Source organism: Vulpes lagopus, chromosome 12 (assembly GCF_018345385.1).
Source record: "Vulpes lagopus strain Blue_001 chromosome 12, ASM1834538v1, whole genome shotgun sequence".
NCBI lineage: Eukaryota > Metazoa > Chordata > Mammalia > Carnivora > Canidae > Vulpes > Vulpes lagopus.
In genome coordinates, this window is record NC_054835.1 from 68,657,390 (window position 1) to 68,679,877 (window position 22,488).

The following is a 22,488-nucleotide window of genomic DNA, read 5'->3' on the forward strand; positions in this document are numbered from 1 at the left end:
CGAGATAATGATTTGATACATGTATATATTATGAAATGATTACCACAATAAGTTTGGTTACCATCCATCTCCTTACATAATTACAAATTTTTTTCTTCCTATGATGAGAACCCTTAAGATTCACTGTCTTCACAGCCCTTATAAATACACAGTCCTGAAACAAGGAAGAAGAGTAAAATGCTCACTGATAGCTCTCTCAGTGAGGTCCCTAGATAATGTACCTCCTTTTCATCTATTTTTCTTAGAGATGAGGACATTCAACAAATGTTACTGAGTATAAATTATACATTTCCATCTCTTGAAGTATAATCTCCCTTGGTCTGAAGGTTTTCTCTTTCAATCAAGAGTTTCCATTTCAATTATGTCTATTATTGCAATTAACCATCTACTTCCAAGTGGTCTTTGAAAAATTTTAGAAAAGCAACACCCAGAAACCTCCAAGTCTTCGCTTTTTTTTTTTTTTTTGAGAGTGCACACCTGCAAAGTGGGGGAGGGGTAGAGAGAGAATCTTAACCCAGCACAAAGTCCAACGTGGGGGCTCGATCTCATGACCGTGAGGTTATGACCTGAGCCAAAACCAAGAGTCAGACACTGAACCAACTAAGCCACCCAGGAGGCCCTCTCCACCTTTCCTAAATAGAAAAGTCTCCCTCTTTCATCCCAGCCATTAAGATATTTAACACAGATTAAATGGAGGGAGCAGTCCAGGATGAGTTTAAACCCTAATTTCCTTTTTTTCTAGAGCCTGAATATTTCCTTATTGGCTACACTGACTGCTGGCCATGTGAGTGTTGATTCTTTACCCAGGGAACATAACAAGCTCATTAATTGCTCTGTTGTTCCTGCAGGTCAGGGCTCCTTTTAAGTCAGGCTAGTTATTCTTCTGATAAGAACTTGTAGTTCCAAGAACATTGACTTAGTTCCTCTTCAGTCATACTTTTTGTTAAGTTGTATCTGAGGAACAGATAGTAAACCTTCCTCTTCCTTCATCTCACCCCTAAAAAAAAAATCCCAAGAAAGATTACCCCGTGACAAGATTACCACTATATAGAATGCTTAGCTTTTCTACCAGTCATTAATTTGGTGCTAATGAATATTCCATTCCCCTTTGCTTGCATTTCCCACCCACTGAACAAGAATACCTGAAATAAATGTAAAGAAAATGCTGCACTTGAAGCCCTTGAAGTCCACAAGAGTGAACCCCAACCACGCTTTGCTTTCTCTTTTAAAATCTCTAACCAAGACATATAATATCCAAATAAGTACTTATGATTACTAGTAGAATGAGCCATGATAATCAGGCACCCCTTCTCCATCTGCATTTGGAATATAGTTCTCTGTTACAGGGGTATTCAAAGGTTTGGCATCAGGACCTTCCCTCTCTTAAATCCTTGAGGACCTTAATAACTTAAGTTTATGTGCTTTATATTTACCAATATTTTGGATTAGACATTAGAACTAAGACATCTAAAACATTTTTACAACTTATTCATAGGGGCCCCTAGGTGATGCAGTCAGTTAAGCAACCAATTCTTGGTTTCAGTTCTGGTAGTGATCTCAGGGTCATGAGACTGACCCCTCCCACCCCCACCCCAGTCAGGATCCACACTCAGGGCAGTTGGCTTGAGATTCTCTTCTCCCTCTGCCCTCTTTCTCCCCTTCCAGCTCTCTCTATTCCTCACAAGTAAATAAATAATTCTTAAAAAAAAAAAAAACCACCTTATTCATAAATGATCCCAGTATATGCTAACAAATATAACATTTTTATGAGAAATTACTTTTTCAAACCAAAAAATTTTGGAGAGAAAAGTACTATTTTACATTTTCACACCTCCTTAACGTTTGACAATGGAAGACAGTTGGATTCTCACATTTCTCTTTGGTTGATGTTTATAAAGAAAATTAGGCCTCATCAGATATGTAGTTGGAAATTTGTGTATACCATTCTTTGATAATATACCAAAACTCAACACATGGTAGTGTCTTGGTTTTTTGTTTGTTTGTTTTTTTGTTGTTGTTGTTGTTTTGGCAAGGAGATAACTGAAACTACATCAATGATCTTTTAAACTTTAGCTATGTTAAACTAAATTCCATTGGTATATATTACGTTTTGAATGGTTTTACCAATACCTGATTTTGTAACTTCATACATTTGTCCCTTGAAAATATTAGTAAACTGAGTAAATTGAGTTATTCAAATCTTCAAAATGTTGGCACACTTCATTATAATATTAGAATCATCACATTCATTAATATGACCACTGAGCTCACTAGAAAATATGGGAAACTGCCAAGTTCCAGTGACAGATACAAGTTTTCCAAAATTCTAATTTTCATCTGAAAGCTAGAATTTCATTACTGACAACAAATGCTAAGTGACAGTCTTGATTTTTAAAAAGTAAGAGGCTAAAAGTTAACGAACCAACACTACATAAACAAGAGAAAAAAATGATTCAATTAAAAATATTAGAGCTACCACCTATACCTTAAAAACTAAGTTCAAAGCATATTACTTTAATAGATTTTTTTTTCCTAGCTTTGAATGTTACTGGTGGAGATGAGCAATGGTTGTTATTTTTAGTGGGTCTCTGGGCTACACACAGGCAATAAAAAGCAAAAGGGAAAAAAAATGTAGGGAAAAGTGGGGAAAGAGAAGTAGAAGAGGGAAAGACAAAATAAAGAAGAAAGTAAACATTGACAAAGTGCTACCAACAGCTGTCTCATTTACCATTCAATATCTACTGTCAGTCCATAAGATGGTATAAAAGAAAATGTAAACATGTAGACATGTGCTATATCTACATTTCCCATTACCTAAAAGACCTCTTTCTCAATTATGGTTAAAACACTCATGGCTTCAGAATTGATAAAAGATTTAAACTTTTTTCAAAGAATGGTAAATATGACAAGATAAAGTACATTAAACTTAACCTAGTTTATTCTTATCCATAACAAGTTTACAAGTCTTGAAAAGAGAATTCATTCAAATCACAACCACTGAGCATCTTCTCTGTAATACTTCATAACAAGATCCTAGAATAGACGACTTATACAGCTTTTAAACCAAAGATAGCATGTACAAAGCCAATTTTACTTCTATGTAATTTGAGGTAATTCTGAAAGTTCATGTAATATTATCTAGTAAAGCTTTGGAGAGAAACAGCAACTTTACACCTAACTCTAAAGGAATCTTCAAATAGGCTTGTTTTACTCTTATCTCACCTTCTTCCATTTCACTCTCACCTCATTCTATAGCTATAACTCAAAGCGTAAGCCAATCTGTTACCTTGCACTCTCATCTTCATCCAATTCAGAATCTCCTTTTTCTGGGGCACCTGAGTAGCTAAGTCAGTTAACCGTCTGACTCTTGATTTCAGCTCAGGTCATGATCTCAGATTCCTGAGATCAAGTCTAGCGTCAGGCTCCACACACACTGCAGAGTCTGCCTCAGATTCTTTCTCCCTCCCCATCTGCCCCTCCCCACTCATTCTCTCCTAAATAAATAAAATCTTAAAAAAAAAAAAACAAAAACAAAAACAAAACTCCCTTTCCTGATAGATCACCTCCCTTCTAAATTCCTTTTAAGACTTAACTTTGGTACCCCTAATCTGTATATCTACCCTGCATAACTCCTTATCTCTTCTTTAAAAAAAATTTTTTTTCTTCTCCAATATAACCAAACACCCTCATAGAATGACACCTTTTCCTAAAAATTCTCAATCATAGCTCATTTTCTGGAAGCCCACCTTCCAGACTCCATCTTCCATGTTCCCATGATACTTGACTACATTCTCTCTTGTGCAGTCCTTATCATACTTTATAATTATGTTTACAAGCCTAATTCCCTACTCTGAGTTGTTTGTGGGTAGGTATCTAAATTATCTTTATATCCCAACAGTCTGGCCCAATGCCTGATAAATACTCAATAAACATTTGCTGAATGATCAATTTCCAAAACAGAAAATATGTCTACATTCCACTAACTCTTCATTGCAAATTTCCACACCACTGTTCTGTCTTCTTCTGATGCCCATGATTTCTGTTTCTATCACATTGCTCCAAATCTCAATCATCATTTTCAGCCTTCCAAGTCACACTCTCTCTGTGCTAGAGCTCCACAAAACTACCCTCACGTTTGATGATTTACTAGGAGGCTCACATGACTCAGTATATAGTTGTACTCACTGCAGACAGATAAAAAAGCAAAATCAGCAAAAGGAGAAGGAACAAAGGGCAAAGTCCAAAGAAACCAAGAGCAAGCTTGCAAGAGTATCTTCTCAGTGAAGGCACAAGGATGTGCTTAATTCCTCCAGCAACTAGTTTTAACATGTATACAATACTGTCTACCAGGAATGTTCATTAGAGATTCAGTGCCCAAGGCTTTTATCAGGAATTGGTATACATGCACCCTCTACTAACAGAGACCAAAATTCCAGATTCTCAGAAGAAAAGCACGTGTTCAGTATAAATAACATTGTTTGTTCAAACAATTTAGGCTCAGTGAGCCATTCCTATCAGTTTGGGGAATACTGGGAACCCTCCTCAAGTCCAAGCTTCCAGACACCTGCCAAGAGCCAATACTACAAACAAGTGTTTCTAAGGACAGAAGTCTGGAGCCTGCTATGTTAACTCCTTTCTGTACACCTTCCTACTCTCAGGACAGTTTAGACTCTCATCTTCATCCCAATTAGACGTACTTATGTCCTCAGTATCTTTACTATTTTTCTCAATGAAGGCAAGCTTAGCTTCCCAAAAGCTAACCATTTGCTCCTGGTTGTATCTCCTCCAGTCTCCTCTGCAATCCAGTGTATTGTTCCCTCTCTTTTGGCTACTTACACATAGCCTACAAACCTGCTTATGTCTACCCAGGTGGAGAATCTGAAACCCTATTCTCTTCTCCCTCAGTGTATGAGGGCATCCACCTCTGTTCCTTCCTCATCTAGTGTCTTGAAAGAGTCCTCACATTAACTGTCTTTATCTCATCTTCCATTCATTATTCAAACTACTACAACCCAGACTTTAATCTACATTTCTTTACTGATGAGACCAGTCTACAGAGTAGTTGAAAACAATTTTTTCAGCAAGTCCTCCTTAATAGAGCATGCTTTCTCCTAGCAAAGAGCTTGAGAATTAGAGTGGGAGAATATCTTAGTTGGCTACAGCAAATACCTCCTTTGCAATGTCTTTGATTTCTGGCAGGCTTTTTCTATACTGTTATGTATTACCTATATTATTAGTTTGCAAACTTCATTTTTAAAAAGATTTATTTATTTTATTGAGAAAGAAAGAGCTTTTTGTTTATTTCATTCTAGGGCAATCAAAGCATTACTGTTTTAAGATCATCTTACTTTACTAAATCGATTAGAAAAGGCACATGTCATGTTTATTAATGTAACTGCAAAATACCATCTTAAATGGTTTTGATGTTACATAGGTTACTTAGTTTTTATACTACCTTAGTTCAGTTTGGGGGAGTGTTTTTGTGTTTTTTTTAACTTTGGCAGGAAGTGGGGTCTGTTAGCAATGAAAATGAGATATATGTCTCAGCTTAACTTGACTGCATTATAAATTACTGCTTTTATTATAAATTACTTACCTTTATCTATTATGCTCTCCAAGTCTAAAGTTTTTGAGTATGGCAAAAAATAACTTCCTTTATTCTAAATCAAAGTACAATTAGACCTGGACAATATCGAAAAAGCCAAATTTTATCAAGTAAAATTACAATTTGATATTCTTGAAAGAAGAGTAATGGATAGGAAGCTAAACTCCCCTCAAACCTAATAATCTAACACTGTATTAATCTAAAAAGCTGGAAGTAGCATTTAATAATTTCAAAAGATACAATTCAAGGTGGATGGCATCTTAATTCAGTTATATACAAAGACTAATATGTAATGAAACTAAAAAAATATGGGACACCTGGATGACTCAGCAGTTGAGCATCTGCCTTGGGCTCAGGGCATGGACCCGGGGTCCTGGGATCAAGTTCCACATGGGGCTCCTAGTGGGGAGCCTGCCTATGTTGCTGCCTCTTGTGTGTGTCTTTCATGAATAAATGTTCTTTTTTTAAATCTTAAAAACTAACTAAAAAATATTTATCAAGCACCGTCAATGGAATTTTAAATTATTACAACCATTCCAGAAATAATTTGGCATTACAAATATTTAGACCTTTGTCATAGTACTTTCTCTTTCAGGAATCTAGCCTAAAAATAATCCTGCTCTCGAATAAGTCTTTAAAAAAAATAAAGTTTGCAAACTAATAACATAGGAAATATGTGTTATACCATGAAGTTAAAAAGAAAACACAAAACTGTACATACACTGTGCTCTCAACTATAAAGAAAAAAACTTACAAAATAATAGAAACGTTCAGAGTAAAATTTGATAGTATTTAAAAGTCAAAAAAAAATTCATAACTTTTGACCCAGGTAGTACTGGGTCAATTCTTCTAGAAATGTATAGAAATCTATGGAGCCTTGTATGTCATACTTTAAGAACCCATCATATAACTGGCAAATGTTCCCAATATGTTAAATGAAAAATGTAGAATACAAAATCCTTTTAAATATGGTTTCAATTTTTTTGTAAAAATATTTACACATATGCAGAGAAAAATTTACAAAGTTAATCCATCAAAATATTAATCATGGTTAATCATAGGCAATAAGCTTATGAGTGATACTTCATTTTCTAGATTTCCAAGTTTTCCAAAATTTCTATAACATATATTGCTATTTTAAACTAAACAGGGACTCCTGGGTGGCTCAGTCGGTTAAGTGTCTGACTCTTGATTTCAGCTCAGGTCATGATCTCCAGGTTGGGGGACTGAGCCCTCTGTGGGGCTCCACACTCAGCAAGGAATCTGCTTAAGTCCCTCTCCCTCTGCTCTTCCCCTAACTCCCCACCCTCAACCCCTGCTCACTCTCACTTGTGCACTCTTTCTCTAATAAATAAATATTAAAAAGAAAAGACTCCTAGAAAGAAAAATTTAGTACGGATGAAAAATAAAGACACCAAAATATTAAATGACCTTGGTCTCTTGGTAATCATAGGCAGTTTATTTTCTGCTTCACTGAGACATCACTATTTCCCAATTTCTAAATAATCTTTGTTTTTCCTTATAATTAGAAAAAAGATTTAAGAAAAAGGATTAAACCTGAAGGAAAAAATAGATTAAAGAGTATTTGTTTTTAAAGATTTAATTTTTAAGTAATCTCTATACCCAACACGGGACTTGAACTCAAACCCCAAGATTAAGAGTCACATGCTCCACCAACTGAGCCAGCCAGGTACCCAAAGGGGTTTGTTTTTAAGTTAAAGTAAAGAAATATATGTGCAATTGACATGCCTAGATTTCAAAATAATTCTACTTTTAAGGTATATTGTAGAGTATATTCTTAAAGGATTTTTAGAGATGTAACAAGTATACTGCAAAGAATTTAGAAATTAAAGAGAAAAAATAATTTCTAATTCACAACAGTACAAATCTCAGAATTGGAAAGCTGGAAAAGAACACAGTTTTCATTCAGTCCAAACATTTCATTTCACAGATGGAAAAATATCTAAGAGGTAAATAACATAATATGTAGGATCTAGTCTAGAGCCTTACTTTCTTGAACCCAAGCTGGGGGCAATTTCTACTACAGGTCAATGCCTCTAGTAACTCTCTGAAAGCGTAAAAAAAAAATGTTTATCTCCTTGACCTAGAAAACTTGTAGACTGAGAAAATATTTGAGAAATGGAGGAAGAGTTATTTTTCATCAAACAGAAATTATACAATTAAAACTAGTACAAAATAAATGTTAACATTCTCATATGGATCTAGAAAAATAAAATCTGTTTTTCAGCTTTTCACATTTGTACCTAAACTCCCACAATATACAGGATTTATAAATGTTTGTGTTGATGAATAATATAGAAAATGCATACGTTTGTTGCTTTGGTTCCATAAAATAAAAGAAGCAATTAAGCAAACAGACTCTGGAGCCAGCCAGACCTCCTGGAATGAAATCTTAACACTACCATTTACTAGATGTGTCACTCTGAGTAAGTTACGTTATGTTTTCTGAGCCTGAGTTTCCTTATTCATACACCAGGGACAATAATAGTGCCTAACTCATTAAATAATGTAACAAAGCACCAACGGTGAATGGCATAAACACTGTATGTTGTAACTGCTTTTATTATTATAAAACAACATAAATGTCTAGTGTGTTTTTATTATGGTTATCATTCTTCTAATAAACTGGGCAATATCATTTAATAGCCACTTTGGACAACTTGATAAACTAGAGAACACCCAAATATCAATGACTTCACAAACATCCTCTTCAAACAGCTTAGCAAATAGAATAGCCAATGATTGAATTGCCTAACGTTAACTGTGAAAGATTTTCCAACTTTTTGCCAACCTTTTCAAGGTCAGGAGGTGGTATACAGGAAACGGGGTATCCAGGAAGGTGCTAGGTTTAGGAAAGCTGGGCAACACTGATGAGTTAAAAACTCTACAAGCTAATATGGGCAAGCATCAGGCCAGGAATCCAGGTTAAGACAAAGGTTGAAAAGCACAGAGAAGTTACTGTGGTAAAGATGGTAGAGCAATACAAAGGAGAGACCTAATGCCCAAGTTCTAATCCTGGTTCAGAAAGCCATGAGGTCTACTGTCTTGGGAAAGCAAATCTCCCATCTGGTTTTATTTGCTTCGGGTAAGACAAACTGGCCTCTCGGCGTCAACAATGGCCCAAAGATCAAATGGTGTCCCAAAGTTTTTAAGAAAAAAAAAAATTAGCAAGGCTTCCGGAATTCACATTTTACCGGTGGGACAGTTGCTATTAAAACAAGAAGAAAGTTTAAAACTTTATTTTTGTCATAAAGTTTAGTTTTTCTCTTTGCAAGAGAAGGCTGTCAAAACTTTGTACTTTTTATCAAGTATGTCTCATCTCAACTCCTTGAGAAACCTGTTACGAAAAAAAGAGTAAGGGAGAAATAAATGAGTTTTAATTTTAAATGGGAGGGGGTGGGGTCATTAAGAAGACAATTGTGAAAAGAAAATAACTGTGAAAGATCTGAAGGTGAATGAGCGAGCCATTTGGATATCTGGAGGGAATATTCCAGAAAGTGGAACAAGCCAGTGCAAAAGTCCTAAGCCAGGAGCGTGCCTGGAATCACTCAGAGAATAGAAAGGAAGCCAGTGTGACTAGAGTGGGGTAAACAAATCAAAGAATATAGAGGGGTGTCTGGGTGGCTCAGGCGACTGAGCATCTGACTTGATTCCTGCTCAGGTCATGATCTCAGGGTCCTGGGATCCAGCCCCGCCTTGGGGCTCCATGCTCAGCATGGAGCCTGAGTTTCTTTCTTTCCTTCTCCCTCTGTCTCTCCCAACCCCCTCCTTCCCACTCCCACCCCCACTTGTGCTCTCTCAGGCACTTGTACTCTCTCTAAACTAAATAAATAAATTTGCTTTGTTCTTTTTTTTTTTTTTTTTTTTAAGAAAGAATAGCAGAAAAGTCAGAAAAGTAACAATGGGTCAGATCACATAGGTCATGTAGGCCACCAAAGGAACTTAAACTCTGAAGATGGGGAGCTTTGGGGAGGTTTGATACAAAAGAGACAGGATCTGATTTTATTTTTTTTTTTTTTCAGGATCTGATTTTAAAAGAATCTCTAAAAATAAATAAATAAATAAATAAATAAATAAATAAATAAATAAATAAATAAATAAATAAATAAAATAATCTCTATGGGAGAAGTACTAAGAAGACTGTAAAGGCTGAGAAGCAAAGGGGGAAGGGAGAAAAAAAATTCAGCATAAGCAGAAGTGAGATGGTGACAGCTCACACTGGTTAGCGGAGATAACAAAAAGTGGTCAAATTTTGAATACATTTTGAAGACAGAGCCAATGGATGATTTCCTGACAGCCTGGATGAAGTGAAAGAGAAAGAGAAACCTTACAGATGTGTCAGAGATGTTTTTAGTCTAAGCAAATAGGTTGCCAGATCTGCCACCAATTGAGAATAAAAAGGCTGCAGTTGAAATTGATTTGGGGAAAAGATTATGAAAATCAGTCTTGGATATTTTGGATCCTGAGACATTCAACCTGTACAAATCTCGGCTCATAGAATTTTATCTTCCTACAGATATGACAAGACCTATGAATACATGAACCAAAAATTTCAGATTCAAACTGAAAGCATCAACTATGCAGATGGCAAGTGAAGACAGCACTTATTTCATAATGTTGAACTCTGAGCTCAATGGAATCAGCTTTTTAGCTATTTTGGGAGATAAATTCATCATAACTATGGAAGAAATTAAGAGATGTTAATTCATAAAAACCATGCTTTAAATTCATCTGGTTCCCTCAATATACATCTGAATATCTGAATATCAATGAAACTCAAAGAAGAAGGGCTAGAACTGAAAGTATACTGTGCTTTCCCAGACGACACAGAACCCCTGGAGTTAGGAGATATAAACATGAATCTCAGAACACGTCTAAAAATTCTGTGTGACCAAATTCTGAATATTTGGTTGGGTTCATCCAGCTCTGTGAAAATACAATCTTATTAATAAACGAGTGAAATCAAAGACTTATTTTTTAAATAATTTATTTGTTTTATCATAAACCTCATCACTATATAGTTCTATAATATTCTAGCATTAGAATTTTACTAATTTTCAACTATTAAGATTGTATTTTCAAGTATTGATAGACGATTACATATGTTATTAAACAATGGAAATTATTTAAATATATACTGATTAAACTTCTTGGTAGTAACCTCTAACAATATATGAATTCAACTAATCTAACTCAACTATCTAATTTATACATACATTAGAATATTCTTCACATATAAATCTTGCCAGCAACACAATAGTGATAAATTATGTTCATTTAAGAATATATGGGTTGAACTGGATTATAATATAAACTACCAAAAATAAAAATTTCAAGGACATTTAGAATAGTTTAGAAATGGCAGGAAAAGAAGGCTGGGTACACAGGAATTCCTTTACTAAACTTCAAGGACTCCATTATAACTACAACACAAAATCAAAGAGAATAAAAAAAAAAAAAGAGCTCCTGCAGGAAGCACACACACATATACACACTCACGATTAAAAAAAACACCACCACAAAGTTTGGTTACCCCAAAGTCAAACCAACTCTAACCAACATAAGTTTAGGTTTTCTTAGATGGTAAGATCCTACATAGACCTACATAGATGGCAGGATGGAGAAGAGCTTAAGGAGAAAAAAATCAGTTGTCTAGGTCTTTGTGAGAAAATTCAGCCCTTGTATATTCAATTTAGTTTTAAGTGTAAAGACTTAAAAAGCACAGTCTTTTCCTCAAATCTAATAAACAGATCATTGTCAAACACCACACCTCTCGTAGCCAAAGGGTAAGACTTTACAAAGCTCACTTCAAAATCTATGATCTTGTGGGAAAGCCCCTCTCTACTTCCGGGACACGCTGTTCCCTTGCACTAGCTGCCCTATGGTAGCAGAACAGGAAATGCAGGTATGTCATCGAGACGGGCCTCTAGTCAACAGTAAAGGCAAACACAGTTCTTTGACCTCACTCCTTATAAAACCAAAGCAAAAAACACAGCAAAACACGAGATGGGAATGAGGATGAGATGGGAATGGCGAAAGAGATGGCACGAGGAGTTCCTGCTGTTTTTTCAGACCTCACTGAGAGTTGTGAACTTTGATGACTTCTAGACAGAACTTTATCTAAAGACCATCACCACAACCACCATGTCTCATCCAGGCCATTCAGCAGCCTCCTAACTACTCTCTCCTGTTTCACTCTAATCCCTCTACAATCCTTTCCTGCTCCTACTCAGTTCACCAACTTCATGTCAAGGCACCATCCCCCTTACTCACTACATTCTGGCCACTGCACACAAGTGGCCTTTCAGTTCCTCTGGCCAGCCAGACTTATTTTGCTCTTCTCCATACCTGGAATACTCTTCACAGAACCTTTCATAGTTCCTAAAATGCTACTACTCAGAAGAGCTTCTCCCTAATCCCATTATTATCAGTCACAGCACTTTATTTAATTAAAGGGCTCCTTCCCAGCAATTTGCTCAGACAGAATTTGTCTCTTAACTATAAGCTCTGTGAGGACAGAGCAACTATGTTTGTTTTATTCATAAGTATGTACCTACTGCCTCACATAATACCTAACATAAAATTTAATGTCGGGATCCCTGGGTGGCTCAGCGGTTTAGCTGCTGCCTTCAGCCCAGAGTGTGATCCTGGAGTTCCAGGATCCATTCCCGCATCGGGCTCCCTGCGTGGAGCCTGCTTCTCCCTCTGCCTGTGTCTCTGCCTCTCTCTCTCTCTGTCTCTCATGAATAAATAAATAAAATCTCTAAAAATAAAATAAATAAATAAATAAATAATAAATGCTTGTCAAATTACTTATCAAAAAACCTCAATAAAAAAAATTCTTTGAGGAAACAAATATCTTAAAATTCACGTATTAAAATTCAAGCATCTAAATCCAGTACTCTTAACCAACTTTTATTATTTTTTTTAAAGATTTTATTTATTCATGAGACATGGGGGGGCTGGGCAGAGGGAGAAGCAGGCTCCCTGCATGGCCCCCAGGATCAGGCCCTGGAGCGAAGGCAGCGCTAAACTGCTGAGCCACCCAGGCTGCCCGCAACTTTTCTTATTTCGTAGTTCTAATTATGTTGGTTGTCTCATTCCCAACCTACAATTCATCTATTAGATAGAAAGAAGGTAAACAGAAAGGAAAGCCCACACATGTGAAATTTAAATGGAAGTGCCCTTTAGAGAAGATCTTCAAACCCCAAAATACCTGAATGACCCCTAAGAATATCACTGTATACCAACCTGATAATACCTGCTTTTGATTAAATGTTTCAACTCAATCGGATAATTCTGACTTATGCTCAAGATCTTGTTTAAAAGCAGGAAAGCATATATTACCTTTTAGATGGATTTCCAAGAAAATGATAAAGATGAGCCACAAAATGTGCATGAAGGGATAAATACCAAAATATGTAATAAGTAACAATTTGCTAAATGTTTGAATCCACCACATTAGGTAAATTATATTGGACTCCCATACCTAATCTTTGAGGTAGACATTATCCCTTTTGCAAATGAAAAAACTAAAGCACAGAAAGGTTAATGGTTACATTTAGGTTACAGTTAGGAACTATCTGAGAATTAAAACTAACCTGCTGAACATCAAAGACTATACTCTTTGTGCCACATACCATCAATTGCTTCTAAATGTGTCTAATATGATAAGAGAATCGCCTAAGCTCTTATTAAAAATAAAAATTCCTAGACTCTTCTTGGGATTTTGATTGGGGATGTTAGAGCAGAGAACCTAAAATGTGTATCTTTTAAAACACTCTTAGTGATTTTGATAATCAGGCAAGTTTAAGAAATCTTGCATTGGGATTAAGCTACACTACATGAACACTGAAAGTCTGGTTTAAGATCTGATTTTATAAATAGATTCTGAAACAAATTATGAAAAGTCACAAAAAAATCTTACATAGAAGATACTAAAGATACTAAACATAGCTGTTGCTATGTGTTATATTGAAAACCTAATTTTATTGAGAATAAAATCATAAGTAGTTTTATAGATTAGAAAGCTAAACTAGACACAGACACTATGGAGATTTAAAAGATCCGGGATGCCTGGGTGGCTCAGCAGTTAAGCGTCTACCTTTGGCTCAGGGCATGATCCCAGGGTCCTAGGATCAAGTCCCACATCGGGCTTCCTGCATGGAGCCTGCTTCTCCCTCTACCTGTGTTTCTGCCTCTCTCTCTGTCTCCCATGAATAAATCAATAAAATCTTTAAAAAAAATTAAAAACCCCCTTCCAAGTTTACAGTTGGTCTAATAACCTGAGCCTTTAACCTATTAGAATATAAACTCAAAGTGGGAGTTCAAGAGCAGCTCTCAAAGTAAAAAATACTATTCTTTAAAGAAATATTATTATTCAGAGTAATATTATTTAGAATAATACTATTTGAGTAATTACAATCATAAATTTCATATAACTTATTTTTCACCATTTAGTATTCCACTTAGCTAGTCACATAAAATTTTAAGCAGTAGTCAATTTTATATCTGTTAAGAGGCATAAATCCAACATTGAACTGTTTGGACTGAAACACCATCTAAATTTCAAATTCAAATACAGTAAAATTTTGAAACTTCAGTTCGCTACCATATTCCTCATTTCTTCAAGAAAGTTTATCCACTGAGAAGTTTTAGTAGTTGATCCCATTAAAGTATTCAGCATTTTTTTCTTTATATTATCAAAGATATGCTCAATGCTATATTCTAAATCAAACTAATTTCCTTTCAAATGATAAGGAGTAACAAAAATTTCTCTGGGGAAAAAGTGTCTCAATGTTACAATTTTCCTATAATTATCATCAAATTTTGTTAAAACAAAAAGAGAGAAGCCATTTATCTTTTGAATATGATTTTATAAGAGTTCTACTGTAAAATATTGTTTGCCTTCAGTAGGAGGTTCAGGAAGGGAGGAAAACAATTACTCCTTTGGTAATTCTGACAAGATCCAAAAATGTATGCAATTATCTCATTTACTTAGAGAACATTTTAGGACTTAAAACATTCTACACACTATATTAAATAGTGGAGAAATAAAGACCAATAAACACAATTCCTGTTCTCAAAGAACTTCACAGCTTTATGGAAAAACATCAAAATAAGGTCTTCAAAAACTCAAAACAAAATGTTTAATCTTTAAAAATGGAATATGGCTTATATATCATGCTGGGTGGGGGAAAGGAGGTGAAAATTATAAAGTTAAAAAAAAAAACCTGTTTAATCAAAGTAATTCTGTTATTTGGACAAATCATGATCAGATCTCCGGGTAGCAGTCTTGAAATACTGATACATTTCAAGATAGACCATCTTTTATTAACGCTACCATTTGAAAGGTCAAGATGTTCTTGTGATATCTCCTATGCAAAGATCTTATTGTACCCCAAAGAAGTTTCCAACTTTCTTCATTTCAAGTCACACTTCTAAATCTTTTGATTTTCCACAGCATACCTGAGATGAAGACAAGCAAAGAGAGTGAGTTCCACAGCCATTGGTAAAAACTGGTGCTGAAGGATGAGGAATTATTTGTGGAGATGGTAGGAAGATTATACCTCAGAAGAGAGTACACGAAGATACAATAATTTAGTGAAATTAAAAGAGAATAACATTATTAGAAACAAACTTTAGCAAAATAACTTGGCTCTATGACAGGGCTTAAGTTAGAAGTCAAAGATTATGCCTAGGAAAGCCCCAAGTGATTGTGATACAGGAGGGCACGAAGTGAGACAGAAGCAAATAATGTCAGCTATAGTGATAGATCAGCTAGGAAATACTGGTCTAAAAACTATATTTAAATTCTAACTTTTAGATTAACATCCTTTAGCACTATCATCATTATGAAAAGTTAAAGTCTTCACCAATGATCACTGTATTTTGCACAAATTTACTGAGAGGTAAAAAAAACTTCGTAATTTTAAAATACTAACCAATCTGGCCTACACCACCTAGTAATCACTTTTCCCCTCATCTTCATTACATAATAGGATGAGAAGACTCTCTCCCTCCCCCTTCTTTCCTCTCTCTCTCTCTCTCTCTCTCACACACACACACACACACACACACACACAGAAAATCTACTTTTAATTGAAGTGTGAACTCAAGTCTTTTAAATTACATGTACATCAACATTAAGCAATAATAGGAACTTATTCCCCTCTTCCTCCAAATATCACTTTTCCTCAAAATATGCTTCTGTATAAGAGATCTCTCTGTTGGAACTGCCATATTGTTCCATACTGCTACTTGCAAATCTAACAATGGAGAAAATTATTAAACTCATCCAGAAGAATGTCAAAAAAGAAAACCGATCACGATGGAAGTACAAAGTATAAGTCTGATTTGCAGTCAGTATAAAAATATTTGCAGGGTGCCTGGGTGACTCAGTCGGTTAAGCATCCGACTCTTGATCTCAGCTCAGGTGTTCATCCCAGGGTCATAATAAGTTCAAGCCCTGCACTGGGCTCCATGTTAGGTGTGGAGCCTACCAAATAAATAAATAAATAAATAATAAAAAAATAAATATTGAAAACCACATTAAAGCAGACTTTGTTTAGACAAATTATATTACATCCTTATATCCCTAAAATTTGATTATGCCCCCAAACTAACAAAAACTTGCCTGTGTAGTAGAAAATGGAAGGTAACTTACTTTGTCACATCACTATAATGACTTGCCAAATCATGTCATATGAGAATACAGTGATTTCCAAAATAAGAGTAATACTATAACACGATACATTGAAGTAAGGAGGGAAAAAGAGCAAAAATATCCAACTATAAAGGTCTACTCAAAAGTGAAATCTATGAAAAATACACATGGATGAATCTATATCTTTTCAGACTGATCAGAATTACAGATAATTCAGTTTGTACTATGATTTATTTCCAAATCAGTAAAGGAAGACTTCTCTAAAGAGCTCCTTGGTTTAAAAAAAGAGGTGGGCTGGGAGCAGCAGCAGTTTTACCATAACTGCCTTACTAGTTTTTCCCATCTGTATTTAGAGGCAAGAAAAACTGAGTCTGCTCAACAGTTATAGTAACCCATAAGCACCAATTTCAAAACCTTTATAGGCACTAACTGGGCTACTAACTGGCACAGCATTCCTTTGTATTATGCATGACAAAGTCACACACACAAAATAGTTTTGTATTACTATTACTCCATGTCACCACAAAACAGGTTAAGGTTTTCAATAAAGATTCTTACTAATTGTCACCAAAATATTTTACATGGCAATTTAACCTCATGTCAATTGTGTAGAAATGGAAAATAGGACAAAAGTCAATCATCATTAGGTCTGAAAATGGCAGTTCTGATTTCTTAGTACTCTGCTGCTTATGTTTCTCAAAGCGGAACACTGACTGTGGAGGATAACTAATCAAAGTTATTATTTATTGAGCACAGTATCACATAATGTGATGAATCCTTGGCATATATGGTCTCATATAATCCTTAATAATCTTAAAGGTTATATAATCTACCCAAGTGACTGGGGGTAGATTTGAACCTAGAGCCCAGATTCAAGGTAATGGGGAACAGAGGTAAAGTGATTGTAGAGATCACAGAAATAACTCCCAATATAAAAAGGCATACTGCTTACTAATGGCACAGAGTTCCTCCTCATACTCTGGAATAGTGGTTTTCAACCCTGGCTACACATTAGAATCACCTGTGGAACTTTTTTTTTTTCAAGATTTTATTTATTTATTCATGAGACAGAGAGAGAGGCAGAGACACAGGCAGAGGGAGAAGCAGGCTCCATGCAGGGAGCCTGACGCAGGACTCGATCCCAGGTCTCCTCCAGGATCACATCCTGGGCTGAAGGCAGCACCAAACCTCCGAGCCACCTGGGCTGCCCCTCATGGGGGGGACTTGCTTTAAATAAAAAAAATAAAAAAAAAAAATCCATTCCTGCCTGGGACTCTCACTCAGATACCAGGCATTCAGTTGGCCTGCCCTGGGGGTTAAGGCACCGTTTTTTGTTCGTTTGTTTATTTTTTTTTTTTCATCTCTCCACGTAATCCTAAAGGGGCAGTAAGACTGAAAACCACTAATAATTCTTTCCTATCCTGCTAATCTCTCTAGTAGGCAAACAACTACAACCAAATGTACTCATCACCTACTCGGTTCTGAGTGCTTCATCTATTACATATCCTATTTACTCAACAAAGTGCTTAGTTTTTCTTTTCCTTTAAGCAGAGGAAACATTACAACTATAGCTGCACCTTTTTAAATAACAGAATTTCACAGGCTTTTCCTTTGACAAGCAGAATACAGGGGGCAAGGCAGGGAGACAGCCTCAGAGTCTGAAAATTCCCTTCTTTAGGCACCCATATGCTCTTTAGGTTCAAAACAAGGTAAAAAGGGGGCAGCCGGGGTGGCTCAGCAGATTAGCACAGCCTTCAGCCCAGGGCGTGATCCTGGAGTCCTGGGATCGAGTCCCACGTCTGGCTCCCTGCACGGAGCCTGCTTCTCCCTCTGCCTCTGCCTCTCTCTGTGTCTCTCATGAATGAATAAATAAAATCTTAAAGAAACAAGGTAAAAAGGTCCTAAGACTCACACTAAAAAAATTACATGGCAGGCTATAAAAGTTCTGTGATACATGCTAGAGATTTACTATCCACGCTCTCTCTTAATTCTGCTGGAGATGACGCTGAAGACACTACGTAACTGTTATTGTGGTGATAAATCCTACTGTCTTCCCGTGCAGCGTCTTCACCCTATAAGTCACCTTATAGGGACTGAATGTAAAGGGGACAGGTGCTAAAGAAATCAAAGCATTACATAAGCATACCCAAACAACCACACGGCTGGTCGCACCACGTAGTGAGAGATCAGGGTTCTGCTGACAACCTATGGGAAGGCTTAACCATTTCCCTCCAAGCGCTGTTCAGGGCACATCCCACTCACCCTACACACCAGAAGGGTCATGAAAACTACTCCAGGCCGGCCCCAGGCTCGCTGTCCCTTTTTTTTTTTTTTTCACTAAACAGGTAACAGTCTGGAGAACACCTGACAAGCGTGGAAGCCTGGACCCGGCGTCTTAACAAGAGATCCGAAGCGAACAATAACAAACACTCCACGTCGTCCAAAGCTCCGCACTCCTCCGAGAAACGTTACCAAACTTCCTGCTTCCGGACAGCTCAGGACCTGGTCCGAGTCTTCGCATTCCTTTTATTAGTCATGACCCTTGGGGCGAAGCGAAGCTCTCCCTCCTTATTTGTTTGGAAAGATCTCGGGACTTTTAAACGCTGCAAATCGGACTTACGCGGGGGGGGGGGGGGGGGGGGGACACACGACCCTTATCCGAGCAAGAAACCCTGTATGTGCCAGAGCTCACCCCCAGAGGCGGCCTGGATTCCCCGAGAGCCCCTTTTACAGGAACCTGAGCTCAGTGGGTCCATGGCGTAGATTTCTTTCCAAAACAAAACAAAAAACCGGGTCGTTACACGTATGCGCTCTGCGTGGTCTGCGATGCTGGTTCATCTACACATCGAGATCACAGCCGGCCGCAGGAGCCTGCGTTGCTTCCGCGGAAGTGGGCCCTGCGGGGCTGGGGGCCTGCGTGTGCGTGTGCGTGTGCGTGTGCAAGGCACGGGCACGACGACGGGCCACGGCTCCCCACCAGCTGTCACGGGGGCGCCCCCCCCCGCCCGCAGGGCCCACATCTGGCCGCGGGGCCGTCCGTCAACAAGGGGCGAGGGGACGAGGAAACGAGGGGGAGGCGCCCCGTCCCTACCCCACCGGGGAGACCGTCCCTCCGGGGACCCGCCACAGCGCCCGGGCCTGCAGGGGAGGGACGGAGGGACGGAGGGTCGGAGGGATGGAGGGATGGAGGGACGGAGGGACGCAGGGACGGAGGGGCGGGGGGGAGGGGGGGAGGGATGAGGCAGCGCCTGTCCCCACGCCGGCGACCCAAACACACGAGGCTAAGGCGAGTTGTCACGTCCCGGCGGCCCGGCCCCGCCGCTGCCCGTCCTCGCCCTCCCCTCCTCCGGCCTTACACGGTGACGTGCCCGGAGCCGCGGACCACCACCGGGTCCGGCGAGTACTTGAGCAGCTGCTCCTCCAGGGCCCGCTCCTCGTCCTCCTCCTCCTCGTAGATCTCGTCGAAATCCGCCATCCTGGGCCTCCCGGGCCCCCCCGCGCCGGCCCGAAGGGGCCCGACTCCAGGGCCCGGCCCGGGCTCCGGCGGGCGAGGAGGCGGCGGCGCTGCGGGGAGTCGCGGCCGCGGGCTCCGAGGCCGCGGAGACCGCCCTCGGCCGCCGGCTCCGGCTACAGGGCAGCTGCCGCCCCGGCCGCCGCCGCCGCCGCCATTACCATCAGCAGCAACAACAACACGATGTCAACATCCGCCCGCGGGCCGACACCTCCGGCAGGGCCGCCGCCGCCGCCGCTCCGGCAACCACAGCAACAGCCAGAGCCGCCCGCAGCGGGAGCCGCCGGCTAGAGCATCGCGAGACTTCCCGGGAGTGCGCGCGCACGCGCGGGGGGCGGGGAGGCCGAGGCGGGGGCGCGGAGGGGCGGGCGCGCGCGGCCCGGCGGGCGGGCGCGCGCACGCGCGGCCCCGCGCGCTCCCGAGGCGCCGCGCTTCCTCCGTCCGCGCCGCCGCCTGCCCGCAGCCGGGACCGCGGGGGAAGGGGGGGAAAGGGGGGAGGGGGAAAGGGGGGAGGGGGGAAGGGGGCTCCGAGGCCCGGACGCGGGCACCCCGACCCCGGGAACCGAGCTCCGAGTGTGCAGGGGAGCCCTCGCCCACCCAGAGCAACCTCCAGTCCAAACCACTGGGAATTAGACCCCGGGCCGCGATAGAGAGCGGAGAGCGTGGGTCTCTACCTCTGCAGCTAACGGGGGCCTCGCTGTGTCGGCGGCTGCGGTCTTGGTGGGAACCGGAGGCTACACTTTCCCAACCGACACGCCGCAAGCATCTTTTCTCCACGGACACCCTGCAAATACCTTTTTGTCCACGGACACCCTGCAAATATCTTTGTGTCCACGGACACGCTGCAAGCATCTTTGTGTCCACGGACACCCTGAAAATACCTTTTGTCCACGTTAATCCGGGAATTTTCAAAGCGTGTCCAAATGCAAACATTGCATCCTCCCATCCCCTTGGGTATCGTCCAATATGTGAAGCCAATGATGCCCTTTATTTTTTTTTTTTACGAGAAAACTCACTGTAGTCATGCCGTGAAGCAAAATGGACAGACACATGGTCTAGATTCTAGATTAAAAGATGAGGTTTCCTGCCCCAACTCCCTCATCAACCATGGCCTGTTTTCTTAGGTTAGGACTTTAGAGAATCCGTTCCCCTTCCTTCCAGCTCCTCCAGCAAAGGGAAGAGTGGAGAAGGGAGCAAAGGGGAGGGGACAGGAGGGGGAAGAAGGGATTCTGCTTACCTGCCTAGACCATTAATGAAGGCCTAACGGTCACCTGGGTACTTAGTTTCATAGTCAAGAAACTGTCCAGACATACAAAAAGTTCAGGGGCAGGAGTGACCTCCTGAAAGAGTCCTGGATAATGACTATATACCATGGAGACAGGACAGGATAGTCACACTGGAACCAGGGCTGGCCAGCCCGTTCTCCAAGTAGTGTTCACATTCTGACATCTCCCTTTAGATGGGTCATTGTTGACCTTGAGAAAAATGCAAAAGACTGACAATAAAGACTGCAAGAAATACCAAACATTTTCTTGCTGGAAATGGTTGAAGGAAATGAGTGTAGTTAGCCGAGAAAAGATAATGGGAAAACACAGTAGTTGTATCAGACTTGCTGTATAACTCCCCAGAGAACATTTATTCATTTATTCCTTCAACAAATGTTTACTGGGCTCTAACTATGTGTCAGGCACTGTGTGTGTGTTTGTGTGTGTGTGTGTGTGTGTGTGTGCGCGCGCGCGAATGAGCCACAGTCCTTCTATCTAGTGGCTTATTTATCACCAAGGTATGCAATTATAATTTGGTCAAGTTCTCCCAGAGTCGTTTACAGAGGGTGCTCATGAAGCATCCAGAAGGCAGCTTCGCTTGGTGGTTAGCAATGGGTTCTGAAGCCTAACCGCCTGCCTTTGAATCTCAGTTCTGCCACTTACTCTGTGACCCTGAACAGGTCACTTAATCTCTCTGTTCCTCGTGTGTAAAATGAGGATTAAAGTACCGACCCCCACTGGTCTGCTCTGCAGATAAATGTGTACGAAACGCTTAGAAGAGGGTCTGGCGGGTCACCTGGGTGGCTCAGTGGTTGAGCATCTGCCTTTGACTCAGGTCGTGATCCCAGGGTCCTGGGATCGAGTCTCGCATCAGGTTCCCCGCAGGGAGCCTGCTTCTCCCTCTGCCTGTGTCTCTGCCCCTCTCTGTGTCTCTCATGAATGAATGAATGAATGAATGAATGAATGAATGAATGAATCTAAAAGAAGAAGAAGAGGGCCTGGTGCATAGAAAATGCAGGGCAGCAATAAGGGCTGTCTAAAGCCCCATCCCACTAATCAGCTCTATGAGGATGAGCACAGTTGTTTGCACTACATAGGGCTTTACAGTTTATAAAGCTCATACATAGCATATCATTTCCTATTCCCCAAGAATCCAACGAGGTAACCCAGAAGGATGTAATTTCTTCCTTCATTTCAGAGGTGCTTTGTGACTTTCTCATGGCCAAATGGCCCTTTACTAGTCAGACTCAGGACTTCAACTTCAGGACACTGGGTAGGCCAAGCTCCTGAATTTCCTTCTTGGCACGAACCGAGAGGCCAGCGGCTGCACTCTGTTGTTGAAGGAGTGACTGCAAATGGGAGGGTGAGAAAAGGGAACGAGAGGAAGGAAGGTCAGTGTGTTCCAGGCCCGGCCCACAGC

At 40.0% G+C, this 22,488-nt stretch overlaps 1 protein-coding gene across 2 annotated transcripts in view; it reads right to left on the reverse strand.

Moving 5' to 3' along the window:
• Nucleotides 1–20,084, reverse strand: part of CHIC2 (cysteine rich hydrophobic domain 2) — a 48,001-nt gene extending 27,917 nt beyond the window's left edge. Inside the window, exon 1 of one of the 2 annotated variants that reach the window (XM_041724529.1) lies at nucleotides 19,649–20,084. In XM_041724529.1, the coding sequence (XP_041580463.1) occupies nucleotides 19,649–19,767 (119 nt within the window). In that variant the 5' untranslated portion in view covers nucleotides 19,768–20,084. Of the gene's footprint in view, nucleotides 1–15,094; nucleotides 17,416–19,648 lie in introns of those variants that run through there. The other variant, XM_041724530.1, reaches the window with a different exon arrangement.
• Between the last annotated feature and the right edge of the window lie 2,404 nt (nucleotides 20,085–22,488).